This window comes from Ammospiza caudacuta, chromosome 19 (genome assembly GCF_027887145.1).
Source record: "Ammospiza caudacuta isolate bAmmCau1 chromosome 19, bAmmCau1.pri, whole genome shotgun sequence".
NCBI lineage: Eukaryota > Metazoa > Chordata > Aves > Passeriformes > Passerellidae > Ammospiza > Ammospiza caudacuta.
Window position 1 is genome coordinate 1627532 of NC_080611.1, and position 17898 is coordinate 1645429.

The following is a 17898-nucleotide window of genomic DNA, read 5'->3' on the forward strand; positions in this document are numbered from 1 at the left end:
GAACTGCCAGTTTCTCAGAAGCCAAAAGCCTGAATGTTTGCCAAGAGCTAAAAATAACCCAAAGAAGGCTCTGTTTAAAGGCACCTACTAAGAAATGCCTCTGTCCTTGGTTAAATAAACTGCAACTTCCAGAAAAGCCCTGTTTTCCAGGAGTCTGGGGGGAGCTTTGGCAGCAGGTGAATAAACACCGGGTACAAAGCTTTTAACACAATTTAGAAACAGCAGCTCGTGGCTGGAGCTGTGCCAGCAGCAAACAGGGGCTGGCTGGGCTGGAGCAAGGAGGATTCCCACTCCTCCCTGCAGGACCTGCTGAAGGGTCTCCACTTGGGGTCGGATTGAATTTGGCCTCCTCACAGTGATTCCCCAGAAATGCCTGATCCCTTGGATGGAAATGGGCACTGGAGCTCCTCTGTGTGTGTGGGACTGAACAAGGGGCACCTCTGAGTGCCCTCCAAAGGAGAGGAGCCCTGGGGACACAACGACTTCAGCTCTGTGTGCTGACAGCTCCAGCAGCTGGGCAGAGTTTGCCCAGGGAAAACTGCAGAGCCCTGGCTGACAGAACTGTGCCAGAGCTGCAGGAACAGTTTAAATGGACAATAAACTCCTGCTAGAGGTGCCTGACAAGGACACAGGGCAGAAATGAAGCTGAGCCATGAACCACAGGAGGGAGGTCTGGGCTGGTTAAACAAAGCAGCATTTTATTTTCAAGATTTTATAAATACATATTTACAAAAGGAAGGTATCAATCAGAATTAAACAAATGTACAGCTGCCAGTACTGCAGAGCACAGGGACAGGAACCAGGGCAATGCAACCCCACAATCCACAGCACACAGGAGTCAGAGAGAAACCATCATGTAAATTCTTCACTCACAATCCTGACCCAGAACGTTCAGCACCTGCTGCTGTGGAAGCACAGGCTCCAGGGCAGAGCCCAGAGAGGGAGCTGAGCTGGTCCCAGTGCAGGGATGAGCTCAGTGCCACAGCAGTGCCACCCCTGTGAGCACTGCCCCCAGCCAGGGCCCTCCCCAGCTCAGGGGCAGCGCACCTTGCCAGTGCCACCCTGTGCCAAGAACCCCCATCCCCACACCCTGCTGGCCTGAGGAGCAGCCCCATGGCCCCAGGGTCCCCTCCAGGACAGGCCATGGCCTCAGGGTGACAGGCCAGGCACACAAGGCTGCTCTCACAGCCCTGCAGCCTTCTCTGGAAACTGCTTCTGCTCTTCCACTCTCTCCAGACAGGCCCAGCCCTGCAGGGATCCCCCAGATCCAGGGATTTGGAATGTTCTCCAGGTCTGTGAAGGCTTCAGAAACCAGGGCCAGCTCACAGGTCACCTTCTGCAGCTGCCATGGGACCTCAGGGATCTTCCAGCAGCTCCATTTCCTTCAGATGCCTCTCACTGCAGCCACTCAGAGCCATTCCAGTCACACAGTGAGGGATGCAGGGCCAAAAATTCACAACTTAAACTGTAGCAACAACCTCCAAGAGCCAAAGCTGAGAGCCCACAGCTGAAAGCACCCAGGCACCAAGTGCTGAAGGAGCAGGAGGGCTCCCAAGGCTTTGCTTGTACATGGCTTTTCTGAAGAATCTCCAGCAAATTTTTTTTAAGTCATCCAGTAGCTCTAAACCTCTATGAAACCCACTCAGGTTATCTTTTGATTTAAAGTTTAAGCAAATTAATTCTTGTTAATCAAACTAAAGAGAAGACCTAAACACAAACTGCTAGTGGAAAAGGGAATATAAGTTGCCAGGAGTGTTAACCTCAAGTCTTGCACAATTTATTTACTTCTTTTGATTCACACGTCGTGTGCAGCTCCCAAACTGGTCAGAGCAAGTTCTCTGCTGGTCACTGCTGGGAATGCAGCCTGGCTGGAGGCTCCCACCACACTCAGGATGCTGCCTGGTCCTCTGTAGCCATGGTCTGCAGGAGGCAAGATCAAAGAGGGCAGGAGAAGTCTGTGAGCCACTGCTGGAATTCTGGGGCCAAACATTCATTTCTGCCAGAGCCTGAGACTGGCCTGGGCACCGGGGTAACCCCTGCCAGGGCACAGGAATTCAGGAGAAACCAAGAAGGGGATGGGCCCAGCACAGAGTGCCAAGAGAGGTCATCAGTGTTTGAGCTTCTGACCACACTGATGGCACAATTACAGCAAATATCTGTGAACCTGTGGCAGCCAAAACACCTCTGCCAGGGTCATCAACACAGCCAGAAAAGGCAGCACTGGGGTGAACTGGGGTGGCTGCTCCTGCTGGAACATTTGTTCCCTTTCCTGCAAGGAGCAAACCCAGAGCTGGGGGAGAACAGGAGCTGCTGAAGAGCCTGGTGGGGGTGGGTGGGAGAGAGCACAGAGGGCAGGGGCAGCCCTTTCAGCCTGGTGTTACTCCCAGCACAGCAGACACGTTCCAGTAACTCCCATGGCATGGACCCACGGCACCAGCCAATACCCCAGCACTGGGTGACAGCAATTAGCAGTGCTCTGAGCCTTAATTAACGGGGCTCAAGGTCCCAGTGCACAGCTCAGAACACCAACGAGCCCCTCGTGCTTTCCCCGGGGATCCCAGAGCCCTGGGGGCCTCACCTGCCGCAGGAACTGCTTGCCCAGGTAGCTGGTGGCCATGCTGGTCAGGTTCTTCCTGCTGCCAACTTTACACCTGATGTAGCCATAGAGGTTGGCTCCCTGCAGCACCACCCCCATCACCACCACTGCCTGTGACAGGAAAAGCATCAGCAGCTGGCAGCCCCTGGCTCAGACAGGGCAGAGCCAGCGTGCAGCTCAGGGGCACTCACCAACCACTTCACTTTGAAGGAGAACAGAGCACTGAAGGCAAAGATCACCCAGATCATGGGGCAGGTGATCAGGCCTAGCCAGAAAATTCGGGACTCTGCTTCAGATGAGGTCTTACCCCCTTGTGCTGGCACCTGAAACAGAAAGGAACTGGCAGTGACCAGGCTGCTCCATCCTACAGATCCCATGTCCTTAAAACCAGGGCAGAATCCCCACACTCCCTGGGATTTCCCTCCACACAGCAGCACTGGGTGCTTCCAGGACTGATTTCCACATCACACAGACATCTCTGCAATAGGAAGTGTTTCTACTTAAGGGAATCTTTTCAGTTTTCTCTCAGAATCACTGGAGGCAGCAGCATCAAAACTCTTGGAATGCTTGGGGCTAGAAGGGTAATTTGGGAAAAATGACATTTCCTGCAAGGTTCAGTTACAAAGCTTAGAAACAGCCAAAGGAGTCATTTCCTACCTCCAAAACTACAGACTTACAGTACTTATATTAAACCACATCAGTACATCATAATAACTCAACAATGAAAAAGCTCATTCCCCCCAAAGCAGCCTGCACAGATCAGTGGCTGCCAGCAGAAGTTCCCTGTGCAATCTCCCCTCTCCAGCTGCACCACCCAATACCAGGGGTTCATAAAGCAGACAGGAGTACAAGGTCAGAGCCAAATCACCAACCTTCCTGGCCTCAAACACCCAGTGACTTCTGCCATCATCATCCACCTGGTTCCACCAGCGAAGGCCAACCATGAGCCGCCCTGTGACGTTCTGGAAGAGAGCAGAACCTGTGAGCTCTGGGTGCTCTGCCAAAGAACCCTCCTGCCACAGCTCAGGGCCGGGCTGCTGCTTTCCACAGTGCCTGTCTGCCTCACACAGGGAGAATGAGAGCCACAGCAAGCCCTTCCTCAGAGATCCAGCAGATCTGTGGTGATTCTGAGCTGGTAACAAAGCCTGTGCTGCCTCAGAAGGGAGCCTCACAAATGCTCTCCACTGGACCTTCCAAAGGAGCCAAGTGCACAGAGATGTCAGAGTTTATTTCATAAAGCTCTGCAATCCCCCCAGCACTTGAGAGTATTTTGAGGTATCATTTTGTGGGAGAGGCACAAATAAATGACTTTTCTGAGACACGAGCATCGCTGTCAGTTATTTTTACACAGCAAGACAAAGACAACAAAAAGCACAAGGGGAACTCACCTTTACAGCCCAGAAGTCACAGGACAGGAGGAGGATGATGGTCACCATGCAGGCAATGAAGCTGCTGGTTAGGAGCTCACAGAGCAGGTAAACAACGATGGCACTGACTCGGAAGAACAGGTGGAAAAATGATGCCACTGGGTGCCTGGAATGAAGGACAGGACAGTCACAGCTCCTGCAGACAAGTGACATTGCCAGGGTAAGGGTCAGCATTGTAACACAAACCCAGTGTTCTGAAAATACATGAAATAACTGCCTGGGAGCTGACATAAGGCAGAGACATTCCAGAAACTCCCTCTGTCACCACCAACCTTATTTTTGACTTTTTGGATCTCCTGGATGCATCATCATCTGCATCAAAGAGAGACACATCTTCAATGTCATCACTGCCGTCCTGAGGTGGGGAGCAGAGGCAAAGGGTTACAGGAGAAAAATGAAACAGTTTTCAACATCAGCCTGGGACAGTGTTCATCACCCAGAAAACCACAGAAGCACCACAGGATCAGAATTCATTTGGGAAGAAGGTGAAGATTTAACCACAAACAAGCCTACAGTGTGATCTCAGAAATGATCATCAGGGCTCAAGTTGGTAAGCTGCAGCTGGGCTGAGCCCCCAAGCTGATCACACACCCTGCTGCTCCCAGGTGTGCAAGGAGCACCTGGCCCTGGCACACCTGGCCCTGGCACACCTGGCTCTGACATGTGCTCTCCTGGCCCAGTAACACCAGCTGAGAAGCTTCAGCTTCCCCATGTTTTGCTGTTTTGGAATGTAATTTGGAGAATTGTTTACCCAGCATGTGAATTGTTTTTACTTGATGACCAATGACAGCCACCTGTGTCGAGGCTGTGAGCAGTCACAAGATTTTATTATCATTCCTTTCCTTTCTTTTCCTTGCTAGCCTTCTGATAAAATCCTTTATTCTGTTCTTTTAGTATAGTTTTAATATATAATTTTCTTTTCATAAAATAATAAATCAGCCTTCTGAAACACGGAGTCAAGATTCTCATCTCTTCCCTCGTCCAGGGACCCCTGTGAACACCAGCACATGTGCCAGCAGCTCAGTCCGCGTCACACAGTGCCGGGCACGGCCGTGTCACACACCGCCGTGTCACACACCGCCGTGTCACACACCGTCCGTGTCACACACCGCCGTGTCACACACCGTCCGTGTCACACACCGTCCGTGTCACACAGTGCCAGGCACGGCCGTGTCACACACCATCCGTGTCACACACCGCGAGGCACCATCCGTGTCACACACCGTCCGTGTCACACACCGTCCGTGTCACACACCATCCGTGTCACACACCGCCGTGTCACACACCGTCCATGTCACACACCGTCCGTGTCACACACCGTCCGTGTCACACAGTGCCAGGCACGGCCGTGTCACACACCGTCCGTGTCACACACCGTCCGTGTCACACACCGCCGTGTCACACACCGCCGTGTCACACACCGTCCATGTCACACACCGTCCGTGTCACACAGTGCCAGGCACGGCCGTGTCACACACCGTCCGTGTCACACACCGTCCGTGTCACACACCGTCCGTGTCACACACCGCGAGGCACCATCCGTGTCACACACCGTCCGTGTCACACACCGCCGTGTCACACACCGTCCGTGTCACACACCGCCGTGTCACACACCGCGAGGCACCATCCGTGTCACACACCGTCCGTGTCACACACCGCCGTGTCACACACCGTCCGTGTCACACACCGCCGGGTACGGCCGTGGAGCCCGCGGGGCCCTTGGTACGGTCAGGGCAGAAAGCGCCTACGAGCCCCGCAGCTCGCCCGGGGCCTGTGGGAAAGGGAGTCCCGCTCCGGGATCCTATGATCCATGCTCCGGCCCCTGCTCCGGTCCCGGTCTCGGTCCCGTGTCCCATGGCCAGGCCCCCGATCCCAGCCCGAATGCCGCTCCCGGTCCCGTGTCCCATGGCCAAGGCCCCGATCCCAGCCCGAATGCCGCTCCCGGTCCCGTGTCCCATGGCCAGGCCCCCGATCCCAGCCCGAATGCCGCTCCCGTGTCCCATGGCCAAGCCCCCTGTCCCTGTCCCGCTCCCGTACCATGGTCGGAGCCGCCACTTCCGCCCCGCCGCCACGTCACGGCCGCGGACCAATCGCGACGCGTCCCGTGACCCCGCTCGGCCGTTCCGCCCCCTGCGCGTGCGCAGTAGCGGGAGCCGGACCCGAGACGTGGCTGGGGCGGGTCCCGCTCCCGCCAACGGCCCTGAGGGGAGCGGGGGGGCCCGGGGGGACCCTGAGGGGAGCGGGGGGGCCCGGGGGGACCCTGAGGGGAGCGGGGGCATCCCGGGATCCGGCACCGGCACCACCTGAGGGGGCCGGGGGGACCCTGAGGGACCGGCACCGGCTGAGGGGATCCGGGGGATCCTGAGGGGATCCCGGAGAACCGGCACGGCCTGAAGGGAGTGGGGAGATCCGGGGGAGCCGGCACCGCCGGAAGGTCCCGGGGGAATCCGGGGTGCTAGCGCCTCAGCGCCTACAGCTGCAGGGAGGTGCTGATGTACGGACTCCCAGTTGAACACAGCCCTGTGATCCTCGTCATGGCCAAAAAGGAACCAGTCCTTCCATGGTGTTTTTTCAGCGGCCTTTATTGAGGGACGCGTTTCCCGCGGGCTGTGGCGCGGTTCCTTGGCCGCAGCCGGGTAGGTTTATCCTCGTTCCCTGGGAGGAGCTGCCGTCATCCATCGCTCCGTCCTGCCGGCACGGCTGCCCCGTGGCACGGTTCCATGGCCGCGGCAGGGTGGATTTATCCTCGTTCCCTGGGAGGAACTGCCATCGTGTGGCGGAGATGCCGTCATCCATCGCTCCGTCCTGCCGGCACGGCTGCCCCGTGGCACGGCTCCATGGCCGCGGCAGGGTGGGTTTATCCCCGTTCCCTGGGAGGAACTGCCATCGTCCATCTCTCCATCCTGCCCGGCACGGCCGCCCCGCGGCTCGGTTCCCGTGCCGCGCCAGCTGCAGCCTTCCCGCGGTCACTTTCGCTGGCTTCATCCCAGCGTTTGCGAGTCCGAGGTGGCATTGAATTAAACAAACCAACGCTAATCACAGCCCCACTGTGGGGACAGTTTCAGAGAGTTTAATTTCAAACCAGAACAGCTGCTGAAAGCCCCTTGGCATGACCATAGGCAGAACTGGCCTCTCTCAAATCTCTGATACAACAGATTTTTGGTACGCCCAGACACTCAAAGCTAGATAAATAGCGTTTTTCAAATACTAGAAAGGCTTTGCCATCCTATTAAGTTCTCAGTATTACTGGAAACCACAAAATGACAGAGTAGTTGGGGTTGGAAGAAACCCTAAAGACTATCCAGTTCCATCCCCCTGCCATGGACAGGAAACCTTCCGCAATCAAGTACATGTAGGCATTTATCCGCAGAAATGGGGAGACTGACCCCCTTACCCCATTTTGCATTTCATAGACATGAAGTCTAAGCTGCTTTCCACAGCTCCTGGGGCTGGGCTGTTCCTCCCCAGGGCAGCACTGGAGCTTCCCTGCTGAACCTCCCCAGGGTTCCCTCAGCTCTGTCCAGCCTGGCCGGGTCCCTCGGGATGGCAGCACCTCTCTGGGGTCGGTGACACCTCAGGGCACCCTGCCCATGGCCTGGGGCATTAATTAATGATGATGTTAAACAAAATCAGACCCAGCATCAACCCCAGTTACCGGCCTGCTAGCAGACTTTGTGCCACTGATCCATTGGATTTCAGTCCACATTTCTTCAGCTTCTACACCGTAATCAATCCACAAAAGTTTTGATAAGAAGTTTTTATTATTGTTCTCACAGGATTGAGCCCATCCTGAGCTGTGTTGGTGTCAGACAGTGCCATGTTGGTAACGACAGCAGGTTTAGGGAGTTAAATCCAGGAGAGGGCTCAGTCCATTCACTGCCTTGACAAATGGCTGAATATACCAACAGTATTTCTTAGAAAAACTTACAGTGGGGAAATGTTTTATACTGGTTTTTAAAACCACAGAGAGTATACTTAAATAAACTAAATATACTTAAATGTATATAAATGAATATATCTGTATTTTATACTTAAAGCCACATGGCAGACTCAGCTGGACCCCAGAACCCCAGGTCATGGCTGTTGACTGGACCTGGGGATCACCTCAGATAAATGTGTTATGCCCGAGTTCTGGAGCAGGTGTTTTCCTCTCCCCAGTAAAAGAATCTACAGGTAGGCCTTTAATTTTCCTCAGCCAGGCTTTCCTTCTGGCTCTGTCTTTGTGTTCCGTGGGCTTTGCCTGCTGTGCCTGGTGCTGAGCTGCCACAGCTGCCTCACGCAGCTCCTGCTCTGCTGTCAGGAGCCTGAGCCCACTGTCCCTGCGGGAAGTGTAGGCACAGGAGGGCTTTATTCTCCTGGGACCTCCATTCCTCATCTCTGCAGCCGTGCCAGGCGTTGGTTGGATCAGCTCTGAAGAAGCTGCGCAGAGATTGATGAGCTGATGCCTGTCTTTTGGACCAGGAGTGTCTTTCCCATGGCCACTGGGAGTTCTCCTTTTCCCCAGCGAGCCACAGAGCTTGGAACGTACAACACGGGGAGCAGGGATGGAGGATTTCACAGCGGGGCTGTGCAGAGAGTTCTCCAGCCTGAGCCGCAGCAGTTTGGTTTCAAAGGGAGTTGAGGTTTTTGTCACAGCCAGCGAATGGCTGTGCAGCCTGGCACGCCGGAGCTGGGCTGCCCGCTCCTCCTGGTGCTGCAGGGCCGTCCTGGGCACCGGCAGCTGCCCGGGGCGCTGCTGCTGCTGCTGGGCCGCCCTGGCCCTGGCAGAGAGCAGGCTGGGGCTGCGGCTGCCACCACCGGCCCTGCAGGAGCTCTGCAGCGTGCCGATGGTCAGCAGGAACTTGTCGGGGGACATGGGACTCCTTGGGTCTCTCTGGGGCAGCTCGCACTCCACAGTGGCCTCTGCCTCCTCAGCTGCAGGGGAAGCAGAGCCATGTTCAGCTTCATCACCTGTAGCCAGAAACAAAGCAACGCATTTGGGGTTGAGAGGCGTTCCCACACACTGCAGAGCACAGAGTCAGAGAATCACAGAATAACTGAGTTGGGAGGGACCCACTGGGATCATCCAGTGCAGCCCCTGGCCCTGCCCAGCAATCCCACCCTGGGCATCCCCGGCAGCGCTGTGCAAAGGCCCCTGCAGCTCTGGCAGCCTCGGGGCTGTGCCCATTCCCTGGGGAGCCTGGGCAGTGCCAGCACCCTCTGGGGCAGAACCTTTCCTGATCTCAGCCTGACCCTCCCTGGCCCAGCTCCACCATTCCCTGGGTCCTGTCTTTTACCAAGCAGAGCATCAGTTGGCATCTGCTGGCCTGGACAGCAGGAACCTTTTCCCAGCCCATCACTTCATCTGCAATACTCAGTTTGTGGCTGGAGGATTTGTCATCACACTGCATTGAATAGCTCTGACTAAAAACAAAATAACATCACTGTGTTACAATTGAAAAGGTGCCTGTTTCTGGGCAGTTGCCTTTCCCAGTGATGGCAGACCCTGAATGTAGGTGTTCTCTCACTTTCCCGGGTGTTTGCAATGAATAATTCAAGCCCTGAATCAGCAGTGTGTTTCCAAGCCCACCAGCTGTGCGAATATGAATACTACTACTGATTTCTGTCTTACTCAGTTGGAAAGTGACAGTGCCTGTCTTGAAAAATGTGTTGAAGTTACACCAAACCCTTGTAAAAAGGCAGAAAGGTTCCACGGAAGCCTAGAAAATGACAGAACCATTGAAATGGAACAGCACATCTGCTCTTGACAACAGCAGAGGGTCTGAATATTGGCTGGGCTGGAGGCAGTGGCTTCTTGGTTTGTAACTCAGTTTAGAAAAGCCAGAGAAGAAGAAGCTCAGTGTGATACTTTTGGGTCTTCCATGGCTCTTTGGTCTCTGGCGAGATTTTGGGGACTTGTCTGGAGCTCGCTGCGACTCTGCACTGGTTCCCTGGCGCTTCCCCTTCTGGGACCTCCTGTCCTGCTTCGGCACCTCTCTGTCAGCGGGCAGGGAATAGTCCCACACCACCTCCTCGAACTGGAGCAGCAGCAGCCTGCTGGGGGAGTTGGTCACCACCCTGCAGGAGGGAGGGGAGAGCCATGAAAGCACAGCAATCACAGACACAGCAGGTCCTGCCTGAGGGGCTCCTGTACAACACAAACCCCAGGGCCTCCAGCAGATCCGAGATCAGCATCTGTCCTGGAAGGAGCAGCAGCAATTGACCCCATCAATCAGACACTGCACAGTTTAACTTGTGTGAGTCTCTGGTGCTCTTTTCATTCAGCTCCATGGCAAAATTAATTTTAAAATAATTGGGATGAAAATTTCCAGCAGTGGACAGAGCCAGATCAGAGTAGTGCTGAAGGATGGAAGTACCTAACTACGAATACCATATTGTCAGGGACATCTAAGTGAGGATTGAAGGGCTGTGCTGGTCTGGTTGGGATGGCGTTAATTTCTTCATAGCTGCCCATTTATTGCTGTGTTTTAGAGCATGGCCAACCCAGCACTCAAACCACAGCAATGTTTTACCCATTGCTTCCGCAGTAACTGGGAGCCACCTTTAGTTAGAGGTGCAAAAGTGAATGAACCTGGAAGGATTTCTCATTATTGGCCTTTACAAAAAGGCTGTAGGTCAGGGAACAGGCAGGGACTGTCAGGTATTGGCTTGATTCTACAACCTCCTAAGAATTTCTGAATTCAGCTTTACAGTTGGTCTGTATCTTCAGCTGTAGAGAAACAGGAAATTGTACAGTGCTGAAGAGACTAAGGAAATCTTTTCAGCCACTGTGAACTAAAGCAGGTTATTGAAGCAGTTAATAAATAGTGGAGCCCTTTAAAAGTTATTTGTGAGAAGGAAAAACACACAGTTCCTTAAAATTCAGTGTAATCCATAAAATCTGGGCCAGAGCCTGCTGGCAGCGGCTGTCACCCACCTGTTTCCTGAGACACAGAGAGCAGACACGGGGTCCCCGCTGCCGCTGGGCTCCAGCACCCGGAGGCAGGTGCCAGTCAGGAAGTTGAATATCCGAATGCATCCATCAGCACAGCCACTGATGACTCGGAGGTACAGGAACTCCAGGCACAGCACTTCCCTGAAAACACACCAGGCCAGTTGGCACTTCCATGGTGCTTGCACAGGGAGAAATGGTCAGCGAGCTCCTTCAGCCTGCAGGGGAAGCAGAGCTCTGGCTGCAGCATCAGCCTGCACTGAGGAGCTGATCAGGGCATTGCAAAGGTCTGACAGAGACCTCCCGGATCACTCCATGTCCAAACCAACAGCCCAGTGCATCCCCCACTGGAAGGTGTCCCTGCCATGGCAGGGGGTTGGAATGAGGTGATCTTTAAGGTCCCTTCCAACCCAAACCATCCTGGGATTCTGTGATTCCATGCTCCCCATAGCAACCATATGGCCGTGGCCATCTGCTGCATTTGAAATTTCAGTTTTATGTCCAGGAAAATCAATGAAACCATACAATTCTCCAGTTTTCACAGTTCTAGATACAATTCAAGTCTGAGAGGATGGCGTAACACGCAGTTGGTCAGCATGAAACTGGGCCACCTCTATTCCTGCCCAGGTGATGTGACACCCTGTGGCATACAACGAGGGATCCTTGCAATACTGGACTGTGCTCTGTCTGCCTTTAGTCATGCCTGGTTGTGATAAAGTGTTGTGGGTTTGCATTTCAGCTTGTTCCAGGTCTTAACTGAAAAGGCTGCTTGTGACCACAGGGTGCCTGACAGAGCCTTTGAGATAAAGATTGGTGCAAGTGGGGATATTTCAAATCCTCAGAATGGTAATTAAGGCATTTTCTGGTCCTGTAAGGGGCGCTTTTTCTTTATAGTTTCAGTCCACTGTTGAATACAACTTGAAACACATCTGATTCCTACTTGGGATGGAAGAAAGCCATCAGGCATCTCCTGAATTTTCCCAACATGCTCCATCCCAGGGCATATCCATCACTGCCCCCTGTGACGAGGTGCCACTGGTCAAAGGACAAGCAGAGAACTGGGCCTTGGTGCCTCTCTAATGTCTGCAAAGTAAAAACAGAAGGTGCAACACAATCAGTAATGGGGATGTAAATCTGTCTGAGGTGTCCCATGGCTTTCAGGACACCAGCCTGACATGGTTTTATGGTGGTATTGTACCAGTGCCCACCATGGATAACTGTGATTGTTTTATAGTCACTGAAATGTTCTGGGCTTGGTGCTGCTGCTGAGCTCCTGCCGTGGAATTACATCCCTTTCCCATCTTTATTACATGGGATTATTTTCTTTTTTAGAAAGTCTTTGGCAAATGCAAAAACCTGTGATGAACTAGCAGAGAGTTGTGACCATTTAGCACAGAATTATCCACCCCAGAGGAAACTCACCTTGATCAGAGCCCCTGTGTCAGCACTCCAGACCTTCACCAGCCCTCGGTGGCCCCCACTGACCACGTGGGTCCCGTCCATCCTCACTGCCCTCACAGGGCCGCTGTGCATCAGGGTCCTGAGGCATTTCCCACTCTCCAGGCTCCACACTGCTGGGGCAACAAGGAAAATTAAAAATGTATCTGTGCCAGTGATGAGTTTTGGGAGTACAACATGCATTAAAAATACTATTGGATTACAGTCACACCTTGTACCTGCAGCTCTGTGAGGAGCTGAGTGTTGGCTTAAAAACCATAATTGCATGGCAAACAATTTAAATGTGAAGTCCAGAAAAAGCACATCTTTTCCACCTTTATTCTATAAGGAAACATCTGGCAAAGCTGAAAGGTGATGCCACTTGCCCAAGAGTTGGGATGGCATTGCAGCCACAAAGCCATTAATTCTGAATAAAAGCAGAAATAATGAGAATTTAGTCCCTGACACAATCAGAGACTGTGTGTGCAGTGTCCCCAGTGTGCCACTGTCCCCAGCCCCCTGCCCATGGTTCTGCAGTGATTCCCTCTGGCTGGGGGCTCCCAGTGCTCCTGTCTCACCTTTCACCATGCCATCCCCAGCTCCCAGTGCTCCTGTCCCTCACCTTTCCCCATGCCATCCCCAGCTCCTGTCCCTCACCTTTCACTGTGCCATCCCCAGCTCCCAGTTCTCCTTTCCCCATGCCATCCCCAGCTTCCAGTGCTCCCCTCTCTCACCTTTCACCATGCCATCCCCAGCTCCTGACACCAGGTGCTCCTGGTGGGAATGCAGGCAGCTGATGGTCGCATAGTGACCCGCGAAGGTTCTCACACAGGCCCCACTGTGAATATTCCAGCACCTGCAGAGAGGAGAACTTTAGGTTCCTTCCATGTGGTTCCATTATTATTTCCTATTTAACGTGCCCAACTCTGCTCCCCACACCAGGTTAAAATCAGGAGCTGTTCCACTGAGGTGTCAGAGCAGTTGCAGCGGTCAGGTCAGGCTCAGCATTAACGTTTGCCCCTGTCCTTCCCTCTCCCATCACTATGGCAGGCTGGGTGTCCTGGCACAGTCCCAGCTCACCTGATGCTGAGCTCCAGGCTGGCGCTGCTGAGCAGGATCCCTCTGTCCTCGCGCAGGCACAGGGCTCTGATGAGCCCGGCGTGGCCGGGCAGCAGCAGCTCCTCCTTTCCTGCCGGCACTCGGAGCAGCCTCAGCCTCCTGCTGCCAGCAGCCACCCAGTGCCCACCGCTGTAGTGGGCTGCCCTTGTCCTGTCACACCTGCCAGGGACAGTGCCTGGGTGAGTTTAGCCAGCTGCAGGCCTGGCTCAGTACTGCCCTGCCTTCAGCTGGGCACGGCAGGCAGAGCTCTGCTGGTGAATCCTTTGCAGGGCACCACCACAGTCCTGTCACACCAGCACTGCCCTGCCTTCAGCTGGGCGTGTGGGCAGAGTTCTGCTGGTGAATCCTTTGCAGGGCACCACCACAGCCCCTAAATCTGCACATCCCCCTTTGTATCAGGGTGGGCAGAGCGGGGAGGGCTCCTCCCAGCCCCATATCCCTTGGGATACACCATGGATCACCAACCCGTATTCCTTTAGAAACAGCTTATCTTGGTATCTATGTAAAAAATGGAGATTTCTTAATACTGATGCTGAGGGACCCTTCAACCATCCAGGAGGAGGATCACAGGGAATGGAACAGCTTTCCTAGAGCTGCTCTTGGCCCCGCAGCTGGGCACTCTACTCACTGCTCCATGAGGACATGGGTCTTGTAGGGGCCACAGAAGACATTCCTCTCTTCCAGCTCGATCTTGTCAGTTTTCAGTTCCCGATAGGCTTCCTGCAGACCCAAATCCTCTGTCTGATGGCAAGAGAAATAAGGAAAAGTAACTCAGAGAGGCAAGAATGCAGCATTATTCCATAGTATCGAACCTAGCAGCTCTAGGGATGAGCCCAGAGTAAGGAAAACCAGAGTGCAGCAAGATCCTGCTTAGTCCAGGGTTGTTCCCAGGCTGTGTTCTGTGGCATAAATAAAGGGAGAGCTGCATCCTTTATTCTGAGGGAAGAGAGCCCTGGCCCCAGGATTGTGCCATGGCTGGGGACACACGGGGATGAGGCAGAAGCTTGGGAATGTCTCCCCAACTCCCTCCCTTGTGGGAAGGTGCTGAGCAAGCCCTGGTCCCTATGAACTGTTCAGGATGGGGCAATCCAAAGGCAGGAGTGGGAAAGAACAAAGCAATTCCAAATTCCCTGTGCTGTCTCCCACAAGCTGTCTCTCTCCTCCCCAAACACTGACATGCAGCATCCAACAAACCTTGGATTTACGCCTCTTCTTCTGCTCCTTGTCCTTCACTTCAGTGACCTCACCCTCATCGTTTAGCTGGGGAATTTGCACATCGACTCTTTTAGCATAGTTTGGCATGGTTTTTCTAGGACACAACTCCTGGAATAAACCAACAGAGGCAGGAGTCACCGCAGAGCCCACGCTGGCAGGGTGTGCTGCTCCTCCCCTCGGATGCTGGGGCTCCCTGTAAGGCTGAGCTGCACACTCTGCCTTCTCATTGAGACCTGGCTTACATTTAGCACTCTATCCACCTCAAGTTTAACTTCTGGTGAAAAATAATTGCTTTTTATTATTTTTTTCCACACTCTAGTCTTAAGCTTTTAATAAGCAGCAAAATTTTGAGCTCATCTCATCTTTGGCAGGCACTCGGTTGATTCAGAATCCAAACCCACTGAGATGGGAGGCTCTCAAAACACCTCAGTCAACACTCAAGATTCGTTTTTAGACTGTGAAACCTTCCCTGAAGCCTTTTGTGAAGGTCAGCACAGAGCTGAGTCCAGACTGTCTCTTGGGGGAGGCTCCTTCACACCTCACTCTGTGGCAGGTCCTGCTGGCCAGGCCAGGCCTGTCCCAGAGTTCTGCACTGCTGTGTTCCAGCCATGGCCCCCAGCTCCTCACAGACCCCTTGCATTTCCCTTGCCCTGTGTGGAGCATGTGGAGCTCATTCCTGAGCTGCCCTGGGAGCTGTTGTAGCTCTGCCCAACCTCCCCCACCTCTGGAAATTTTCATTGTGACCAAATCTGCTGTCCTGAAGAATGCTTGGATGCATTTTTAGAGTCTCAGGCTCTCTAAAGGAGACTAAAAGCTATTCTTGTGACAGTGTGAAATGTCACCTGGCTTTGCTCTCGAGGTGGAAGGGCCATGGCAGAGTTGGGTTGCAGCCTCTGGTACAGGAGTTCCCATTTAACAGCTTGGGCAGCACCAAACCCCCTGGTTTTAAAGTGCATAATGATGGCAGGAGCCCAGGTGTCCCACCTGCATCTGCAGGAGGTTCTTCTGGACTGTGTTCTGACACGCCTTGTCCTCCCGGACCCGCCTGACCAGGAACGCCCAGTGATCATTCACAGCAGAGCAGGCATCCAGGGATTTCTGATCCAAAAGCCCTGGGAAGTTCAAGGGACAGGTTGGCTGATCCCCTCTGGAAACCTTTCCTTCCCCTTAGGGGAAAGCCCTGGAAAATCAGAGCAGCTTTACCCAGGATGGCCATGGACAGCTGGAATGGCAGGGCACGGGTGAAGTCCTTGGGCTGGCTGCCATCGGAGCCTGGCGGGAGCGACGCGGGAGCCATGGTGACATCTGCACCAGCTGGGGACAAAGGTGAGCTGGCCCCTGCATCGGGACCTTCCTGGCAGGGCACTCAGTGCCTTGGGGCCAAAGGCACGTTCTGGTGCTCGGCCACCTGGAAAACAGGGAATTTACAGTGCTGAAGAGCTCGAGTTTTGGTGCCACGGACAGCACCGCTGCCAGCAGTGCCCTGGGAGGGCTGTGTGGTTTTTAACTCCTCACTTTGGCTCTGCACAAGTGACAGGAAAGCGCTGGGAGCGCTCCTGCTCAGCAGGACAGGACCGAGGCAGCCCCCAGGGGATCAGCACGGGAGGTGACAGCCCCAGGGGATGGACACGGGAGGTGACAGCCCCAGGGGATGGACACGGGAGGTGACAGCCCCAGGGGAGCAGCACGGGAGGTGACAGCCCCAGGGATGAGCACGGGAGGTGACAGCCCTCAGGGGATGGGCACAGGAGGTGACAGCCCCCAGGGGATGGGCACAGGAGGTGACAGCCCCCAGGGGATGGACACGGGAGGTGACAGCCCCCAGGGGATGGACACGGGAGGTGACAGCCCCAGGGATCAGCACGGGAGGTGACAGCCCCCAGGGGATGGGCACAGGAGGTGACAGCCCCAGGGATCAGCAGGGGAGGTGACAGCCCCAGGGATGAGCACGGGAGGTGACAGCCCCAGGGGATGGACAGGGAGGTGACAGCCCCAGGGGAACAGCACGGGAGGTGACAGCCCCAGGGGACACAGCAGGGCCACACGTGCCAAGGACATGGCACCGCTTTGCTGAGAGCCGGGGGAAGCTTCTGCCTTCAGCCGCTCCATTTCCAGCAGCACGAGTACGGCCGGAGCTGAGACATTCAGAAGGAAAGGAAGGGATTCCTCACCCTCCTCACCCTCACCTGCCCGGGGCTCCCCTCCACCGGCACCGGCCCCGCCGCGGCAGTTACCGGAACCTCCAACCGCCCCGTGAGGCTGCCGGGAGCCCGCGGGCACAGCCCCGCAGCGGCACAGCCGGGCACGGGCGGGGACGGGGCATGTCGAGGGATGGTGGGGTGCCAGGGGATGTCGGGGTGATGGGGGATGTCAGGGTGAAGGCAGGTGCCAGGGGATATTGGGGTGCCAGGGAATATTGGGGTTCCAGGGGATGTTGGGGGATGTCAGAGTGCCAGGGGATGCCAGCAGCCCCCCCGGGATGGGCACCTGCGCTGAGAGCAGGGCACCGTGCCAGCCCCGAGCACAGCTGGGCCGGGCAGTGGCACAAGTGGCTTGGAACGCCCCGGGAAGCAGAGCACGGGTGGCCTTTGGACGCCTGTTTGGTTCCAAACCCGTGTTTGGCTTTACACACAGGAGCCCGGAGGTCACCCAGCTCACAGCACAGTGCTGACCCAGGGCTCCAGCAGAGGGTGAGCAAAGGCTTTGGTCACACACGTTTTTGGCAGGTGGCTCTGCCTGCCTGAGCTTCCCCAGATTAATAAAAGAGCTGATTTAGTCATGTAAAGGTCACAAATGCACTCAGAGTCAGAGTAAAGGCTGGCTTATGCATCATTTGGGACAAGGCACCCCAGAATTAACTGGGTCTTGATGCCACCTCCCTGCAGCAGGGCAGGGTCCCTGCTGTCCCCTCTCCATGCTTGCAGGAGCACCCCAGCAAGGCAAATTCCACCAAAACCAGCTCTGAGACCCCTGGGAACCCCAATTTCCCCCATACCCTGAAATCCCAGGCTTTGCAGGGTCCCCAAGCTCCAGTGCTGACACAACAACTCTCAGCACCCTCACCGCAGGCAGGGGGAACGGAGGGCTGGGAGCACAGCCCACCCTGCCTGCTCCCCTCAGGACCCCCAGGGTGACCCCAGAGCTGCACACAGAGCTGGGCTGGCTCCTGAGGG

General features: G+C 55.0%; 2 protein-coding genes across 3 annotated transcripts; both read right to left on the reverse strand.

Annotated features, from left to right (window-relative positions):
• Positions 1-693: 693 nt before the first annotated feature.
• TVP23C (trans-golgi network vesicle protein 23 homolog C) lies at positions 694-6092 on the reverse strand. Of its 2 annotated transcripts, XM_058817237.1 has the most exons (7): positions 6061-6092; positions 4296-4378; positions 3985-4129; positions 3469-3558; positions 2788-2919; positions 2579-2707; positions 694-1920 (listed from the first exon to the last, which is right to left on the reverse strand). In XM_058817237.1, the coding sequence occupies exons 1-7, from the start codon at positions 6061-6063 to the stop codon at positions 1888-1890; spliced, it is 615 nt and encodes a 204-aa protein (XP_058673220.1). In that variant the 5' UTR covers positions 6064-6092; the 3' UTR covers positions 694-1887. The 2 variants fall into 2 exon arrangements, with proteins under 2 accessions (XP_058673220.1, XP_058673221.1); XM_058817238.1 differs by lacking the exon at positions 6061-6092 and having other exon boundaries at positions 3985-4159; positions 4296-4547.
• A 2036-nt stretch (positions 6093-8128) lies between these two features.
• On the reverse strand, positions 8129-17048 carry LOC131566274 (F-box/WD repeat-containing protein 10-like). The gene is made up of 12 exons (XM_058817513.1): positions 16960-17048; positions 16241-16281; positions 15710-15891; positions 14705-14833; positions 14139-14251; positions 13472-13669; positions 13126-13247; positions 12377-12525; positions 11895-12037; positions 10940-11098; positions 9872-10080; positions 8129-8973 (listed from the first exon to the last, which is right to left on the reverse strand). Exons 1-12 carry the CDS (start codon positions 17046-17048, stop codon positions 8129-8131), a joined length of 2379 nt encoding a protein of 792 aa, XP_058673496.1.
• Between the last annotated feature and the right edge of the window lie 850 nt (positions 17049-17898).

What these genes read in the sequence shown, in the direction of transcription:
- TVP23C (XM_058817237.1), bottom strand. An exon ending in TCCAAAAAGTCAAAAATAAG is followed by an intron (nt 4,130 to 4,295) that starts GTTGGTGGTGAC and finishes CCTTCATTCCAG; the next exon opens with GCACCCAGTGGCATCATTTT. An exon ending in GGGTGTTTGAGGCCAGGAAG is followed by an intron (nt 2,920 to 3,468) that starts GTTGGTGATTTG and finishes TTTCTGTTTCAG; the next exon opens with GTGCCAGCACAAGGGGGTAA.
- LOC131566274 (XM_058817513.1), bottom strand. Translation starts at nt 17,048, where the DNA reads ATGCCCCGTCCCCGCCCGTGCCCGGCTGTGCCGCTGCGGGGCTGTGCC. An exon ending in AGAAGAGGCGTAAATCCAAG is followed by an intron (nt 14,252 to 14,704) that starts GTTTGTTGGATG and finishes TCTTGCCATCAG; the next exon opens with ACAGAGGATTTGGGTCTGCA. An exon ending in TGGGGATGGCATGGTGAAAG is followed by an intron (nt 12,526 to 13,125) that starts GTGAGAGAGGGG and finishes TTGCCCCAGCAG; the next exon opens with TGTGGAGCCTGGAGAGTGGG.